The 17,587-nt window shown below is 37.1% G+C and overlaps 2 protein-coding genes across 4 annotated transcripts; one reads left to right on the plus strand and one right to left on the minus strand.

Annotated features, from left to right (window-relative positions):
• Positions 1-28: 28 nt before the first annotated feature.
• Positions 29-8,225, minus strand: LOC135585419 (subtilisin-like protease SBT2.3). Of its 2 annotated transcripts, XM_065165951.1 has the most exons (11): positions 8,098-8,225; positions 7,467-7,867; positions 5,498-5,651; positions 4,170-4,567; positions 3,763-3,858; positions 3,600-3,672; positions 3,079-3,361; positions 2,587-2,918; positions 1,612-1,882; positions 712-993; positions 29-592 (listed from the first exon to the last, which is right to left on the minus strand). In XM_065165951.1, the coding sequence occupies exons 2-11, from the start codon at positions 7,667-7,669 to the stop codon at positions 159-161; spliced, it is 2,526 nt and encodes an 841-aa protein (XP_065022023.1). In that variant the 5' UTR covers positions 7,670-7,867; positions 8,098-8,225; the 3' UTR covers positions 29-158. The 2 variants fall into 2 exon arrangements, with proteins under 2 accessions (XP_065022023.1, XP_065022022.1); XM_065165950.1 differs by lacking the exon at positions 8,098-8,225 and having other exon boundaries at positions 7,467-8,048.
• A 2,115-nt stretch (positions 8,226-10,340) lies between these two features.
• LOC135648594 (uncharacterized) lies at positions 10,341-16,856 on the plus strand. 2 transcript variants are annotated; one of them, XM_065166412.1, is made up of 6 exons: positions 10,341-10,528; positions 12,915-13,067; positions 14,142-14,235; positions 14,446-14,528; positions 14,646-14,799; positions 16,452-16,856. In XM_065166412.1, the coding sequence occupies exons 1-6, from the start codon at positions 10,391-10,393 to the stop codon at positions 16,685-16,687; spliced, it is 858 nt and encodes a 285-aa protein (XP_065022484.1). In that variant the 5' UTR covers positions 10,341-10,390; the 3' UTR covers positions 16,688-16,856. The 2 variants fall into 2 exon arrangements, with proteins under 2 accessions (XP_065022484.1, XP_065022485.1); XM_065166413.1 differs by lacking the exon at positions 10,341-10,528 and adding an exon at positions 10,546-11,546.
• Positions 16,857-17,587: the final 731 nt, after the last annotated feature.

The following is a 17,587-nucleotide window of genomic DNA, read 5'->3' on the forward strand; positions in this document are numbered from 1 at the left end:
ACAGCTCAGTAAATCTGCATACTGATACTTGATGATAAAAAGATTGTGTTTTTAACATTATTTGTCACTCATTCCTCTGATTACATCCAGATGCTTCAAAATGTATACAAATTGAATAAAGAATGAGGTCGACGTAAGCGGCAAAGTGAAGGAAAAAGTCAGCACCTCTTTCTGGTTAAGGTGGCTTTATGCTTGGTCTTCGAGATGACAGACAAGGGAATGAACAACTTGTGGCCTAGGTTTCCATAAAGGCCAATCCCCCCAAAGCTGGCAGAGGTGCTGTTCATGGTTGAACCCAGGACAATAGTTAGGTTTTGTTGCTGGCCGCTCGCTATAAAAAACCGTATTGGTGATACAGAAACTGAGACTCCGTAAGGAGCACTCCAGCTGACACTGTAATGCTCATCGTTTGCAATGTTGGTAACTCTTCTCATGATGGTTCTTGATTGATTGAGCAATGATATGGTTACCGAAGGTAAATTCAGGTCTGAGCCCATCATTGTGGAGATCTTACAGTTGTGGCCAGTGTAGTTCAGTACTACTGGAGCAGATCCATTGATGCCACAAAGAAAGGAGAGGAAGTTGTCATAGCCTGCAAAAAATATGCAACCAACCACAGTTATAAGGCAACAAATCATGCAAGTTTTTGCCACAAGTTCATGGTGAATGCATACTTCTACTAATTATTGAAGCTAATGGTGTATAAGTAACCTGAATCGAGAATTAGTCCTGGATTTAAAGCAGCAGTTGCGTTGACAAAGCCACTGCCCATGTCAAATGGTGTTGCAGGTGACATATTGGAATCTGGATTGCTGTAAGCTCGTTGGGCCATGATCGGTGAACCCTGCTTGCCATAGACTGTGGCGGTTGTGGATAGAGCAGAACCAATGGCTGAAGGACTAAAATTTGGATATTTCTGCTTGATCAGAGCAGCAAGCCCAGCAACATGTGGAGCCGCCATACTTGTCCCAGATATCATTGCAAATTTCTCACCTACAAGCATATGTTTCAACTTTCAATATCGAAACATCTTTAGTAACCCTGAGATGAAGCAACTCTATTCAAAGGAAGAATAACATGTAAGAATCATTACAGATACTTGATTCAGATGACAAGGGGTTTTCCTGCATTTAGAACTTTTTATGGCTTAAGCATGGGTTGACATATCCATCATTCTTTTCAGTTCTTCATGAAACTTCTTACACCACTACTTAGTTTCATGAGTTTTATTTAGCTACGTAGTTGAGTATAGTATACTCACTAAACAAATTGATTATTTAGACAATATCTCATGGACCCCCTCCACATGGAGTTGCAGTTGTTAGATACTTACTTATCAGCAATTCAAATAGTTGGTATCAGTTTAAAGTCCTCTAACATGTTTCTGAAAATGTATGGATCATATTATATCAGTAAAGCCCGGATTCATATCGAAAACAAAGGACTTGTTGGTAAAAGGCTACATGACTTTACATAAAATCTGCTTACGTGTCTGTGACTCGAGTCATGATAACCATTAAATATGTCAGAGTTAAGTGCTAGACTCCATGCATCATGCATCACAAATGTACAAAATTTTGTTGCAGTGTTTGTCAAAGAATATGATAGTACCTTCAAATTCAGCAGAATCTGTGCCCAGCGAACTCCAAGCACTCCAGATGAAATTGCCAGGAGCGATTAGATTGGGTTTCAGTATGTCAGCATCAACCAATGAATTGTCTTCTGGGTCCGGTCCTCTAGCTGAATAATACATTACTTTTGGGGCAGAGATGCTGTAGTTAGCTTTAAGACCTCCTAATATTTTTGCAACACCACGAAACTCGATAATGGTTTTTGAGTCTTTGTCTCTCATTAAGGAGCTGTTGTAATATTTTAGGAATATCTTAAACAAGCCATAGATCAAGAATTAGTACCATCAAAGAAATGATCACATGATGCAAGAAAGCTTCAAAGCAACTACTAGGATGCCTTGTTGGAGTGAGAATGGAACGAGAAAACGAATAAGATGATGAAAAAGGAGACAACAAAATACAAGTTCATATTTTGCAGGCATTCAGTCATCAAAACTCAAGAATAACCCAAGTCTCAAACTTTGATATTGATATACAGAAATAGATATTTGAAGGGAAACAAGTTCCTTGGTAGATCTTTGTTGTGGAAAACACAAGCATGTAATCCTAAATCAGAAACAAAATAAAAAGTAATTAAAACACCAAGACTAGCACTTTGGGAACAGTTGCAACAACTGATGAAAAATTAAAAACAGAAATAAGGGGTGTTTGCATAAAATACAGGACAACCTGCAAATTTGAGCTAATACTCCAAGTTGTAAGTTATTGAATGGTAAAAAAAATGCATAAAGGTAAATATTCTCCCCCTGCTACTCTACTAGGTTTCTTAATTTAACTAGAAATTATAACTAAAAATTTAAATAATTTCAACTTAACTAAAGATATATCTTTTCCAATGGTGGTAAAAGATCCATGTAACCCTGATCCCAAAAAGATCCTAGTTGGGACTTTGCGGCCTACTAGGTTTCTGCAGTATAGTAACACATAAGATTAAGATAGTTCTTAATGGGCATACCTTCGAATCATCAGGTGAAGGAATTATAAGACCAGGCATATGCATAGGAGTTGGGTTGAGCTGGAACCCAATAACAAATGGATCCATGTAAAATATAACTCCAACTGCACTCACATTCTTTGCTGACTGTAATGCTTGCTTGATAGAGGACAAGCCCAGCACAAATCGGATGGAATAACTGCAAACCAAAAGTTTTCCTTTAGTTAAATCTTTGTTTAGAAGACTTGAATCCTGGCATTCTGCCAAATACATATCATTTGCATCTGTTGTCTCATTTGTCAAGGCATGAGTAGCAGCAATGAGAGGATACATTAAGTCACCATTTGTTCCAGCTGCAAGTTTTAAGAATCATTAGCTCAAAGCTATATGCGTCCACTCAGCATGTGGTAGAAGTATATTGGAAAATGAGAAAAGAGTTTAAGTTATGCAAAACAAGGCAAATTGAAGATTCACATTTATCATCTATTGCTGAAGTGCAGAGTTTAAACTTACGTGCAAGTCCTACTCCTGAAATTTTCAGGTTGTTCCCAAGTACAAGATGGTTACTGTAGATCCTATCATGAGCAGATGCACCAACAGTAAATATCCAAGGGCTAAAGGAAGACACGCTCTTCGGTGAAGGTCCAGTATTGCCTGCAGCTTGAACAACAAATATTCCAGCTTTTACAGCATTCAGCAACGACATATCTATGGGATTGAAAAAGGTTGCTACACCAAGAGGGCGCCTGTTGGGAGTGATGGATAAACTTATGATGTCAACACCATCTTGAGCTGCCTGTGAATGCAAATGATTACAAATGTCAGAAAAATTGTACAGTGAAGCCTAACTGAGAATTATGAAAATGTAAACTACTTGATGTGTACAAATCTGGACTTAGATTTAATTCGCTGAATTAAGGCATATAATTTTCTCTTCCTCCTTTTTGGTATTTTTTTCTCCTCTTGATTTACTTTCTTTAGATCTCTTGTTTCTTTCTTTACTTTCTTCAGAGATGGAATTGACACCTGCGTACCTGGTCTATAGCAGCGACAACATCAGCTGCAAAGCCTCCAAAACTTTTGTACAAAGCTTTATACACTGCAATACTGAAAAAATTCGAGTGGTTAAAATCAATCTTGAAGTGAAAAGGACACCATCTATGGTCTATCATAGACTAAAAAGAAGTAGTGGCTTACTGCGCACGAGGGGCCATGCCACTTGCATTTCCAAAATGATGTCCAGACACAACAACAGGAATCCCATGGTTACCAGCTGCAATGGATGCTGTGTGCCTGCATTTATCGACTATCATTTTACTATACAAAAAAAGGATTTTTAGAATAAAATAGAATTCACCTAATCTCGATTTTGACAAATAAGAAATATATCATGGATCATACATAGATTCGGAATTCTATTATTGTTATTCCAGCTTAACAAAGCTAAAGTTACAAAGATTACAATATCATTAAAATGTACCATAAATTAGTGAAGGACAAATTCTATGAAACTCAAGAAAGAGAAGACACCAAAGAAACAACATATATATATATATATATGTAATTTCTATATTGTACATCTAGTGGAAGTGAAAGCCACTTACGTTCCATGTCCATCACCATCCAATGGTGAAGCATGGTCCAGGGTAGCATTGAAAATCCCCCTGGTTATTGCAGAAGCAGCAAAATGTCGAGCTCCGACTAGTTTTCTGTTACATGATCCAGCTGGAAAATCTTTTGTGACTTCACAAATGCCAGAAAAATGATGTGGAATTGGGTAACGATTGACAGATAGATAATCAGAGAAGCTGGGGTGAGTTGGATCTATCCCTGTATCAATGAACCCAATAACAATTCCTTCTCCAGCGACTTCAGGCCCTCCTTCTTGAACCCATGCTCCTTGAGGCAGACCTAAAAATTCTGGAGTGTGGGTGGTTGCAGTTCTAACTGAAAAATCTAACAATACATTTGCTACTTCATGCCTCCTTGAAAGTTTTTCTGCCTTTTCCATCCAACAAGAACACTTTATATCAGATAGGAAACTGAAAATGCAACCTGTGTAACTAAATTAATTTTGAAATAAATAATTACAGTTATAAGAACAAAAATCATGGTTTGGATATTATAAGAATGTGCATGAGGCATAGAAATCCAAGCCAGGACTCAAATGAAATATTCAAATAAAAATAGTACTTGTCAGCTTTCTGACCAAGATAGTCTTATTATTTCACCTTTTATTGAAGGCAAAAGGAGTAAGTGTATCACCACTGGACTAAATTTGGAAGGAGAATGACTTTACAAACACTATCTACTTTTAAAAATTTAAACATGGCATAAAATTTTACTAATTTAAGATATATGGCTAAATGAGCCTTGTAATTTTACATTTAGTTAATTGAAAAATACAAGTTTCCAGCTTTTGACCGAAAAACGTATCAGTAAGAATTGTTTGAGAAAATCACAAAGCTCTTGTATACCTCTTAGGAATGGGACAACTGAAGCTTAATCTATGGCTCATTTTGGAAAGTGACAATGTTTGATAACCTTGGACACAAGAATTTTAGTTTTCATCATGAAGTAAATAATTCATGCCAATGCTCCAAAGCAAAATTGAGAAAAATGCCTATCAAACCAAACCACAAGAGCATATAGGCATAGAGGAGAGGACAGACAGTATATAAACTAGCTAAGTTTAATATAACGCAACTTTGGAAACTCATAAATCAATGTAATATCACACCCATGGCATCTTCTCACATATTATTAACTAGACACCTGTATTGTACTCTTTAGCATCAACTATTTCACATAAGTTTGAGAACTCTAATTATAACTTATTGGTTTGGCCCAAACAACCATCAATTATCTAGTCTATCAACCTAATGGAACTAAAAATAAACAGTAGATGAACAAGCATAGTCGTGTCAAGTACCTGTTGAGAAGTTATAAGAACAGAAAAGCCATTGATTAAGTAATGATAACTATAGAGTTTGAGATATCTTTCCCCCCTAAATGCCCTTCTCAACAGAGAATTCTGAAGGCGAATCAGATATGAGCTGTAATTTGTATTTGTCCTTGAATAATTCCTGCAGTTCAGACAGTTCAAATAAGTTGATCACTATAATTCATGAAACAACTTAGACAGGAGATTTCGAACAAGGGAACTCGGATGAGGAGCATCAATTAAGGAACAAATAAATGGATAAGATTTCACCTGCAATGGACAGGTGTATTGCCATCTACAACGAAAAAAGCAGAGTGACAATCAACTAGATAGAAATATGACACTCCAATTAGTCTCACATTTGAAGTAGGACAAGAGTCACGATGGTATATAAGACTAGATGAACTTACTGCTGATAACTTGAGCTGCAGGTCATAATAACTGGTATTAAATTTGAATTAAAACTATGCATATGAAGTTTAAGGGTTCCAGAGAGCAAACAACTAAATGTGGATAAGCCAAGAGTGCATTACACTATAAGCTTCACAAATCACATACTATAGATTGATCCTTGACTTTATGTTAGACCTTGCACCTTGACAATGATGTCAAGCTTTTGTGACATGTATCACATCAAAAGTAAGAGAGGATTGTGATGGTTTATAAAGCTAGATGGATCTACCATAAATAGCTAAGGCATAAGCATTTTCATTTGTGATGGTATATAAGCCTAGATCTATCTGTTACTAATTAATGGATTAAGTATTTTTAAACCATGTGTTAAGCCTGAAAGTTATTGGGTTAGCAGATCTATTAGACCATGCCATGACAATAGAAGTTTGGCCTATGGGATGTTAAGTGTAAAGAAAATTCTGTTATGTAATAAAAAAAAAAAATAATGGATTGTGGAAAGACATTATTGCTTCACAGAAACAGCAAAAATGTGAACTGAAGTAAATTTGTTCTTAATTAAATTGATAAAATATACTAATGCTTTGAAATATTCTTTGTTATTTAGGCCGTGCCTGCCTATAACTTCAGGATCTTATGCCAATCGATGCTGCAGTGGCAAACCATGATCTGGGCCTTGAGAATTTTCACTAAACTGCACACCAAGTATTGGTAGGAGCATAATCTTTGTACCATGGAAACATCAAAACCGGTCAAAATTAGAGTGCATAATTTTCTACCTCATGATCTAGATCGACTAGAATAAAATACGCATTGAACGATGAGGCACCACCATCTTAGAATGATCTGATATAAAACTTAAACCAGTACAATACATAAATAAATGCACTATATCACATATTCACACTCTATAGCTATATAGAACAGTCCCAATCGTGAAATGCACATCAAAGACAATCACAAAAACAAACACAAAACTTTTAGGCATATATAATACAATTTTTGACGAAGAAACCCGAATCTGTAGTCCTCTTGTGTGAACGAATCGTGACCAGTCATCTGTCTCATAAGTCAAACTCTAATTTTACAGCAGTGACCAGTCATCAAGTCCCATAAGTCAAACTCTAAAACATAGCTATGTAGAACAGATCTAATCTTCAAATGCACATAAAAGACAATCATAAAAACAGGTAAGAACTGTTACGCATATTAATCATATGATTTTTTTACGAAGAAGCCCAGGTCTGTAGTTGACATGAGCGAACCAATAGTGACCACTTATCATGTCTCCTAGGTTAAACTCACTTTACAGCAGTGACCAGTCATCATGACCCACAAGTCAAACCCTAATTTTACAGCACTAACAATCAATGACTTCTGCCAATGAAATTGATAACCCAAAAGTCCAAGATCAACATACAAGTAAAAGATCGGAGAAAATCAAGCACTATTTTACCCACCTTATAAAACAGACCTTGTTATGTTAAAGATTGAATGCTACAATATCTGCAAGTTTCCAAAGATATAAATTAAAAGAAGGCATTACCTTGTTTTATTGAGGATATTGAAGGTCTGAGAGCCCCCATAACTGACCCCACTGCTTGCAAACTTCTTCAGCTCATCAATGTAATGGACTGCAGGGGGCTGCTTCATGGTCACAATGTACACAGCAGCATCCTCTTGGCATAGGCCTCCTAACAAAAGACTCAATAGAGAAAGCACGAAGAAACGCACCAGAAGTCCTTCCATTTGGTTACACACCAAGCAGCGCAGGACTCCTCAAAACTCCAACCGAGAAATCTTCGACTCCCCCATACAACCCGAACTCAGTGCAGTTGACACAGTAAAGGAAAGCATGCTCTAATCTTGAACCGTACCCTTCCCTCTCTAATGCTTCACTCTTTCACAAGGAGAGGATGGCACAAGACCTCACTCACTGCTGCTCAGCTAAAGGATAAACAATGCCAGTTAGTAGATGCATAAAGGAAAAGAAGGGAGGAGAAAGGAAGCATCTGAAGCTTTCTTCTTTAGCTTTCGGTTGGTGTGGGATGCAGAACTTTTTATACATGTGTTCTGGGTGTAATACATTTGACTGTTGGGTTGGTGAGCGTCAGCTAGCTACTGCTACCAAAGAAAGAGGAAGAAAAGCCGAGAGAGAGAAAAAGCGAGAGATCTACCGGGAAGATGATGGCCTGGGGTTGTTGGGTGAAGTCCATCACGGTGCCTCTGGGTTCTTCCCAAGGTGGAACTGTGCAAGACCACCATGATAGTGAAAGTCTTGTGATTAGCGAAGTAATTAACAATAACCATAGAGAATAATTACTGCTGGATTATAACTAGTGATTGAAATCATTGGATACAGTGTCAAACAGAGGGGGCTTCGAGGTGGAGTCCCTCCCAATGACTCTGTGTTCTTCCCAAGGTTGCAATTTTCTGTGGAGTTGGTGAGCATGCCTTACTGTGCCAGTCCACCATTGTTAGCAAACTCTTGTTCTAAGTGCAGTGATTAGTGTGACTATGAGCTTAGAGAAGAATGCTCTCAGATTGCATGCATGTAGTGATTGAAGTCATTGGGTACTGTGTCAAACATTGAGGACCACTTCTTCATCATTCTCAAAGCTTATTTACATCAGCTTTTTAACAGCAGATAAGCTAAATACAAGCTCATAAAAGCTTCCAAGATTGCCCATTTATACAGTGGCTTGAAGCCCACCCATGGGTGCAGGCTGCTGCAAGCATAATTAATGCATGCGACCACATGCATACTGGGGTACTGCACAGTGCTCTTTTGACCTTTCGCTTTTGAAGGCTTTTGACTACCTTTGTCAGAGAAAAGCAGAAGTAATGGCAGACTGCCAATGGCATTTAAGAACAGCTGCACTCCTCCATGTGCACACAGCTCTCTGGTGAAGGAACAAAAGCAGGGAAAGCTTCTTCTTCCTTGAGATAATAAACATATCACCTTATGCTGAAACTGAAAGGTCTCCGCACTTTATTCCCCTCATAATCATGTCTGCAGCTTTGCTTTCTCACACTAATTTCTGTATTGGTTCTGCCATAATATCTCTTACACATGAATCGTAAAGGAGATAGGCGACGAAGTAAAGATGAACGGATCGGCTCTTTCGAGCTGGAAGCACCTGAGCTCGTGGGAGAATCCAATCCATCGGTTCAGCAGCGGTTCTGAGGAAGAGTTCTCACTCCTCAAAGCCCAGCCCGTGATCGGCGTACGCTGCGTCTCCCTCGGGAAGCGAGGCGCGTTCGTTCGCGGCGAAGAAGGCGACGTCGCGTGACGAAGCCATCCATGCACGGAGACGGACGTGAGGGAAGCCTCGGGAGTGCCGTCGTCGTCTCTGTTGACCCGTGCATGCCACTCCTCACCGTCGGGGGCCCAGTCAAAGATGCTGATGTGGAACACCATCATTGGCTTGTTCTAGCATCGAAGTTGACTCCATGATCAAATGATTTGATATGATGTGGTAACATCATTTGTGCTTCCAATCAACATAGCACTGCCATGGCATTGACAAACGAGATTACAAGACTAAGCATGCTTAAAGAGATTGAAGTGGATCATGACGAATGAGATAAATAATATTAGTTCATAATGTGCCACTCTTGTGTCGAGATGATCCGCTCCACTTAGGTTTAATTGTCGTGGTATAGTGCGGAGGTCCAACCATAGCTCCACAGCATGGTGTACTCATCTTCATCGGATGTTACCAACTTGATGCGATCGTTTGGGAGTTGGTCTGACTTGATTTTAGCTCGATGAATCTTCTCCGGAAAGAGAGAAGTGGTTGAGGTTGGATTCGAGCTAGAGAGTATGATTCTGTGGTTCTCTCAAGGTGAGGTTGGAGTATGTTTGATTTCCATCGGGCCTGCATGATAGGTCGATGTCGAGTAAAATTTTCGACATGATCCTTTCAAAACTTAAATTAGCCAAAAGGAATCAGATTTATATCATGTAATTTTTTCTGAGACCAATCCTCTTTTCATGTGTCAGGATCAATTTTTATACCTATAAAATTGACGAGAGGAAATTATAGTAGCAAGGGGCACCCATACCTCTTGCGATGCCATGTAGGCGATCGACTCGTACAGCTCTCAATGACGTAGGTCGACCTATCCTTGGTGCAATGTCGATCCGTACAACCCTTACGACATAAGGTTGGCGGGAGATGATCGAAGGGATGTCGATGTTTTGATTGAATTAAAATCAATACTAGTATGATTATATATACCCCTCATAATTTATAATTTATTTTATTTATTAAGGGATAAAATTGAGGTGTTACATACTATCTAAGTGTAACTATAAATAAATTATATATATATATATATATATATATATATATATATATATATATATATATATACTATTAAAAATTCAATTCCTCAACGCCATTTTTATGGCATAAAGGGGAAGCAAATGGGCAATTGAGGAATTGGGAGAATTGGAGGATTGCTATGTGCCTTTCAGTTTTATCTTCGTCGTCCATGATGAGATCAATGAGAAGGGGTTTCTTCTGCAGCAGCGCTACGCTCAGGTGGGAAGGTGGGGTTTCCATGGTGCAGGGCGCTTCAAGGGGAATCGGCCTTGAATTCGTAAGCTGAAGATCTCTACCCACTTCACTCGTCTCCTCCCTTTGTTTCGAGTCTCGTGGCAGATCATTAGCGTAGATCTTAAGTTTGAATGTACATCCAGGTTCGTCAAAAACTTCTTCTGATTTATTTCTGGTTATGCGTATGTCTAGCTCGGTGGATACAGGAATAAAAGACGGTGTCTTTGATGTGGATAACTGGATATCTGCAAATGGGCAGATTAGTAGTCTGGAAATTTGTGCTTATTTTGGAATGCATATGTGGTCTTGAATTGGACAGACAGTGTCATGCGATGATAAGAGGGAGAAGATATATGTCAGTTAAATTGCTGTGACAACATAAATTTTATCTTTCTTTGAGTTGCGATGATGAGAGGGAGAAGATATATGTCAATAAACTTGCTGAGTCAACATAAGTTTGATCTTTTCTTGAGTGACGTTTCAACAGAGAAATTGATTTGGTCAGAGAGTATGTGTTTGGCAAACAAAGAACCTATTACCAAATAACCACCAGAAATAGAACAGTTTGGGATCCACCAAGAAACGTTTCTGGAAAAAAAAATTGCTTCATTATATTTTGGCATATGAGTCGAACATTATTAATAGGCTGTTATTGATATCAATTTTCCTAGTGCATACTAAATATCCTTCACTTCACTAGTATTCTTCCGAATGTTCTGTGGGTTATTGATGTTACGTTTAAGAAAGGGGGATATTGTAAAATATAATCCATGCTACCTTAAATGCTTCTGTTTGTTATAGCTTGTATTCAAGTTTATTTATTTGGGTTCTTATGTGGGAACATAATTTCTACCCCCTTTATAAGTTCTACATTTGGTTCTGAAATTTTAGTTGTGTGATTATATTGAACACATTCGCCCAAGAATTTTGACGTTTATATTTTGTAGCTCTAGCACTCAAGAAAAGGGAAAAAATAAAATATAATCCATGCTACCAAATAAATGCTTCAGTTTGTTATGGCTGGTGTTCAAGTTTATTTATTTGGGCTCTTATATGGGAAGGTAACTTTTTCCCCTTTTTATGAATTTGGTTATGGAGTTTTAGGCATGTGATTATGGCGAACACATTCACTCATTAACTTTGTCATTTATATTTTGTTGCTCTAGTTGTGTGTTTTAATGCTCTTCATGTTCTTTATGATGTTAATACACTAACGAACCTAGGACATGGAGAGGATCCACTGTGATGTAAGAGCTCCTTACATTGGCAAGAAAGAAAATTTGGCTTCGAGTATATTGGAAGTTGATGCTTGGTTAGATGGCTCTGCTGATAGCCAAATTTAGATTCTGTATTGCTAACTCTCCTGTCACAAGTTCTGGATATCTCAAAGGGATGAGGGAAAGGTTTCAATAATAAGCAAGTGTTTCTCTTTGCATTTCTCATGCAATAGCCCTTTCTATATCTGCATGTCCTAGACAATCTTGGATATCATTTTCACTTATCATTGTAGATAATTCATTATAAAATGGGAGGAGATGAGCTACGAGTCCATTTGTTAATCAATAAAATCAAGACTATGTTCAGTTCCTCACACAATCTTCATTATTAATTGGAATCCATAATTTATTTATTTATTGGCATGGGGGCTTTAGCTGTGCTTTCTGGTCTTGATGCCACATATTAATGTGGTGGCCCAGTGCACAAGGATCCTGCCAGTAAAAGTCCAAGGAGGATAGATGTAAGTAGCTTTGCCCTTGCAAGCAACGAAATTGTCGCAGCTCAAATCCTAGGCACCTGGATCACAAAGGAGAAAAGAAAATAGCCAACTTGTGGTGACAAAACTGGCTTCCACCAAAAATGTGAATGAGTTTCAAAACATATTCTTATGATTCATTACTCGTCTCTAGTGAAAAAAAGAAGCTAAGAGACTCATATCAGAATTGCGATACTTGGTGCTTGTTATACCCCCAAATGCTAGCTGGATTGCTATGTTACATGAGTACGGTGTTCAAGATATGTTACATCAAATGGATTGAAATGCATGTAATTGAATATTGTTGATTTCCATGCATTTTTTCAAACTGTCTATAAACTCTTATAGATTGTCATTTCTTTGTCTAGTCAATTAAGGAAGGACAATGTTTTCTGAAGCTCTAGGTGTTATTTATATTGAAGACAGCTTATATGTATATATCCTTTGAAACTTTTTGGTCAGTTCGATGTTGTCGCATGATCCTTGAAGAACTTCTTCAAATGATTGTACTATGATATGCTTGTGGAAACCATTTGAAATCTTATGTGAAGTATGCTTACAAACAAATAATAGTTATTTGATGGTTATTACATCAATGCAAACTTATTGTTTAATTTTCTGCTTAAATCTCATAGTATAAGGGCATATTAATCATTCTTATGTGGTGCATGTTTAGGTTAGGCAACTATTGGAAAAGAATGATAAAGGACATGTCATTGCTACCTGTCGGAATCCTGATGGAGCAACAGGCCTTCTTGACTTGAAAAAGAAATTTATGGAACGTCTTAATTTATTGCAATTGGATGTAACAAAGGAAAGCACCATAGAGGTACAAGATTCTTTCCAAGATGTTATTCATTCATATATTCTTTGTTCTTAAATATGCTAACTAGTCACTAGAAGCTCAAAAACAATCTATTACTTGGCAATTTGCAAAAAGATGTGGAATTGGCAAAACTATCATTGATCAATACATCTCTATAGCTAAGTAAACAATTTGACATCAACTATTCTAAGAATGCTTGAAGCATGCTTTTATGTGATATGATTATATCTATGTAGGATGAAGGAAGTAAGAAAGTGAGAAAGGTTCCCTGTTTAGGTCGTTTGCATGCAATAAGCTTCTTCCAGCTTTTTTTTTTCTTAATGGGTTATCTTATTCACCAAAATAAACTTCAATTCTTCCACGGACTCGAACTTCTTATAGTATAAACCCGTTGACCTTTGGAGTTTTGACTTAGCTTGTTTAGGTGGGTGTGTTATGGAACAGATAAGAATTAACAGGTTCTAGAAATCATGTCAGGCAATCTGCATAGAACATGGTAAGGTAGGTGTAAAGTACCTGATCATTCTTGATTGTTGTGAGACACTTTTTTAGTTGGCTTAACTTATAAGAGAACCAAAGAATTTACTAGGTCTTCTCGTAATATATTTTTTACCTAATACTTACTGAATCTTGGGATTTGTAAAGCCAAACTACATGTTAGAATGCTTACTCTTGGATGGTTGTTATCAGGTTGATCAAGAAACAAGTTGCTTGGAGTTAAAACATATTATGATCAAAACCCTGCTGTTTACTACACATTTTTCAATTCTGATCTTTTGCTTGCACTCCCGCAATTTCTGTCCTTCTAAATGTTACTTTTGTTAGTCTTTGCTACTCTGTCAATCAATCTCTTTGAACATTATAGGCCATGGCAGGCAGCAGCAACCTCTGTGAGAGAAAGCTATGGCAGTCTGAACCCTGCTGTTTACTACACATTTTTCAATTCTGATCTTTTGCTTGGACTCAAGCAATTTCTGTCCTTCTATGTGTTACTTTTGCTAGTCTTTGCTACTTAAATTGCAACTTGAATGCTACCATTCAATCTGTTTGAAGTTTGAACAATATAGACCATGGCAGGCAGCAGCAACCTCTGTAAGAGAAAGCTATGGCAGTCTGAACCTGCTGATTAATGCGTCTGGCATTCTTTCAATACCAGATGTACTACAACCAGGTTTTGCTTGTAACTACCAGCTATGTGAGCTTGTAACTACCTGCTGATTAATAAAGCTTATGCTTGTGGTTTGATCATTTACTTTCTTGGTCTTGAAATAACTTCATTTAAAGCTACATGAATGATAAATATGACCTCATGTTCCTTGCTATAGTTAATGAACTGATCCTTCTCTGGTGTATGAAACTCATTTCAAATTTTATTTGGCAGAAACAACATTAACTAAAGTAGAAAAGTCATCTCTGCTTCTTGCATATGAAGTTAATGCTATTGGTCCTATTTTAGTGATCAAGGTGGGTTATTCATCTTATAATATGACTTACTGTTTGTACTCTGTAGCTCTGTTTATAAATTATGTTTCTTAAATCCAGAACTATAAGTCTAACTTCTGCTAGAAACTGTTCTGTTAGCACATGTGGCCACTGTTGAAGGTTGGAGGTGGCTCTGGAACTGAAAGAAAACATGCTGTTGTTGCAAGTTTAAGTGCTAGAGTGGGCTCAATTGGAGATAATGGATTGGGAGGATGGCATTCTTATCGAGCTTCTAAAACAGCATTAAATCAATGTATGCGGCATACTTTCTTACTGCAATGCCAATTATCATTGTCTAACTCCGTGCACTAGATTTTTAATGACTTCTTGCCTACTTTGATATCTCATATGAGCTTTAAATACATCTTGTTTCTGAACATGATTGTTTGAGGTTCAAGTTGTATATAATGCTGAGAGATCAACTGTCCTAGTCTTCTTGGTGTGTAATTGTATGATGAATATTAAACATAATTTTTTGTGACAAGAAATAGATTTCTGAAGATGGAAGACATCTGGATATTGGTTTGACATGCCAAAAAAAGATTCCTGATAGTGAGACTCAGTGATAAACAATTTTTCATATCCATTTATTGATCTACCATGGCAAATATACTTGTAGGCTCGTAAAGCTTGTTTGTGCTGAAATTAAGTCTTGAGCAGATCAATCCACTTGATGGAAACCAAGAAACTTTACTTGAAACTTATATGTATAAATATAAAGTAGAAGCAACACATCGCAAGATCATCATCTTAACCTAAGAAATTTTTAGGCAATATCTTCTCCTGACTTCTCAAGTTATCCTTGTTAAAGGGCCTGCACAGTTTATGAAACTCCTACCAATGCAGAAAAGAAAGCTCAGCCTTACCCCAGCAAACATAGAGGCTATTTTTGTGATCAAAGCTTAGATCACCCAGGTCACAGGGAACCAATCTTACCATAGTGCTAAGGAAAAGTGTGTTTTGAATGGTACAGCTACATGAATACAGTTCTCATAGATTGAGAATGAATTCTCAAGTTATATCTTCTCTTCTAGATTGATTTTCGTTGGTTGTTATTTTAGAACTGGAGTTAAAAGTTACTGCAAATTTCAATGTTAGTAGTGCCAGTATGGCAGAGGTTTTGACTCTCTGGAGTCTTCCTCTTACTGTCTCTTGATATTCGTTCGCCTTTTTAGAGGCTTTAGGAGTTTTTGAAGTCCAGAGCCACAGATATGGACTGTAATACCAGGAAAACAACATTCTGGCTTAGATTACTATACTATAAAGAAACAGGCAGAAAAGAGGAACAGCCGGTAGGGAGTTCTAGCAGGTGCAGTTCTCAATTTACACACAAAGGTGAGAAAGCTTACATGTGCTCCTGCATTTCTTTGTCATTGACATTTGTTTTAAGAAGTGCCCAATTGAATTTTAGGTTAGTGAGGAAAGGCACAAAGCCCGTTGACCACCTTTCAGACATTGCTATTTTGGGTCGAGAGATAATAAATATACACATCCAATTGCACTGACCAGGGAAGCGCTCGTAGTGACTGAGGTCTTGGTATTTTTTTCAAAAGAAATGTCTTTTTGCTCAGATTCTGCAACAATGTTGAAATCTGATCCGGGTAATGTGTGGTTTTGCAATGTTGCAATGCATCCCATTGCACTGATCGGGGAGGCACTCGTAGTGACTGAGGTCTCGGTATTTTTTTTTTTTGTCAAACAATATGTCTGTTTGCTCAGATTCTGCTACAATGTTGAAATCTCGTCCAGGTAATATGTGGTTTTGCAATGTTGCATTGCATGTATTAGCAAATGCTTTCGCATGTATTTTACATCATAGCATCTTCCCATTGAAGCCATATGCATTACTTGCTGGTTGCTTGCTTATTTGTTAGATAACTAAAACCAATGTGTCAATATATGCAGTGACAAAGACTATATCAGTGGAATTTGCTCGGAAGAAAGATCCAATCGTTTGCATCCTGTTGCATCCAGGAACCGTGGACACAGACCTTTCCCGGCCATTCCAAAGAAATGTCCCAAAGGGTAAACTCTTCACAAAAGAGCTCTCCGTCCAAAATCTACTGAGCATCATAGACAATGCTAAAAGTAGCGACAACGGGAAGTTTTTCGCATGGGATGGTCAGGAGATTCCCTGGTAGATTAGTCCCCGTTGTAATTAATGATCTCAGTCTCCCTCTAACGAACTTGACATATATCCTTTTTTCTCAATGATCAATTGTTGTATTCAATCTTCCAAGTGTTGCTTACAACTTGTTTCTGTTAGCAGATGACAAGAAATCAATAACTAACTGATAGTGTTCTTGATCATTTATGTTGGAGTTGTTTATTCTCAGAATGTGCACCTGTATAACAAATATATACTTATTACATTTCTCATGTAATGTTTTCATCTTTCATAGAGCAATATTGTTGAGGGATAAAAATCCACTAATGATTATTATGTGATTATTCTCAATATAACTATTTGGTTTCTTCTACTTTGTTGCTACAATCTCATTACAACTGCTGCTCCTAGGTACCAGTTTACAATTGTGTTTTCTGCCAAACAGTTCTCCCTCAACAATATTGCTCTATGAAAGATGAAAACATTACATGAGAAATGTAATAAGTTTAGGAAGATTTGATGAAAATTTAACAAGTTAAATTCGATCATCAATTCAACTTAAAAATATCTTATTTAAAATTTATTCATTCTAAAATCATAAAAAATTAAAAAAATAATATTATTAGTATCTTAGTATCATGTTTAAAAAAAATTAAATTAATTTGATGAAAATACATTAGTTACACTCGTTCGTAAATTTAACAAAGTTCGACCCGATCCAATTTAAACTGATCCGAATGGATCTGACCTGAATCGTAATGATCCGAATGGATCTATAGCTTGAAACGGTCCGATTCAAAGATATTATTTATCAAACTAATTTAAAAAAAAAATTATCCCTCGTTAAAAACCAATTACGGGGCACATTTGATAAAAGCCTAATAGTAGAGGATTTTTATGATAAATTGCCCAATATTACTCCTCTTCTTCTTTT

Source organism: Musa acuminata, chromosome BXJ3-9 (assembly GCF_036884655.1).
Source record: "Musa acuminata AAA Group cultivar baxijiao chromosome BXJ3-9, Cavendish_Baxijiao_AAA, whole genome shotgun sequence".
NCBI lineage: Eukaryota > Viridiplantae > Streptophyta > Magnoliopsida > Zingiberales > Musaceae > Musa > Musa acuminata.

Excerpts from the sequence above, each read along its gene's own strand:
- LOC135585419 (XM_065165951.1), bottom strand. The coding sequence starts at position 7,669 with ATGGAAGGACTTCTGGTGCGTTTCTTCGTGCTTTCTCTATTGAGTCTT. Across the intron at positions 3,673-3,762 it reads GGCATGGCCCCTCGTGCGCA|TATTGCAGTGTATAAAGCTT; the intron begins GTAAGCCACTAC and ends GAATTTTTTCAG. Across the intron at positions 994-1,611 it reads AGATTCTGCTGAATTTGAAG|GTGAGAAATTTGCAATGATA; the intron begins GTACTATCATAT and ends ATATGCTTGTAG.
- LOC135648594 (XM_065166412.1), top strand. The coding sequence starts at position 10,391 with ATGTGCCTTTCAGTTTTATCTTCGTCGTCCATGATGAGATCAATGAGA. Across the intron at positions 14,236-14,445 it reads ACCAGATGTACTACAACCAG|AAACAACATTAACTAAAGTA; the intron begins GTTTTGCTTGTA and ends TTTATTTGGCAG. Across the intron at positions 14,529-14,645 it reads GTCCTATTTTAGTGATCAAG|CACATGTGGCCACTGTTGAA; the intron begins GTGGGTTATTCA and ends CTGTTCTGTTAG.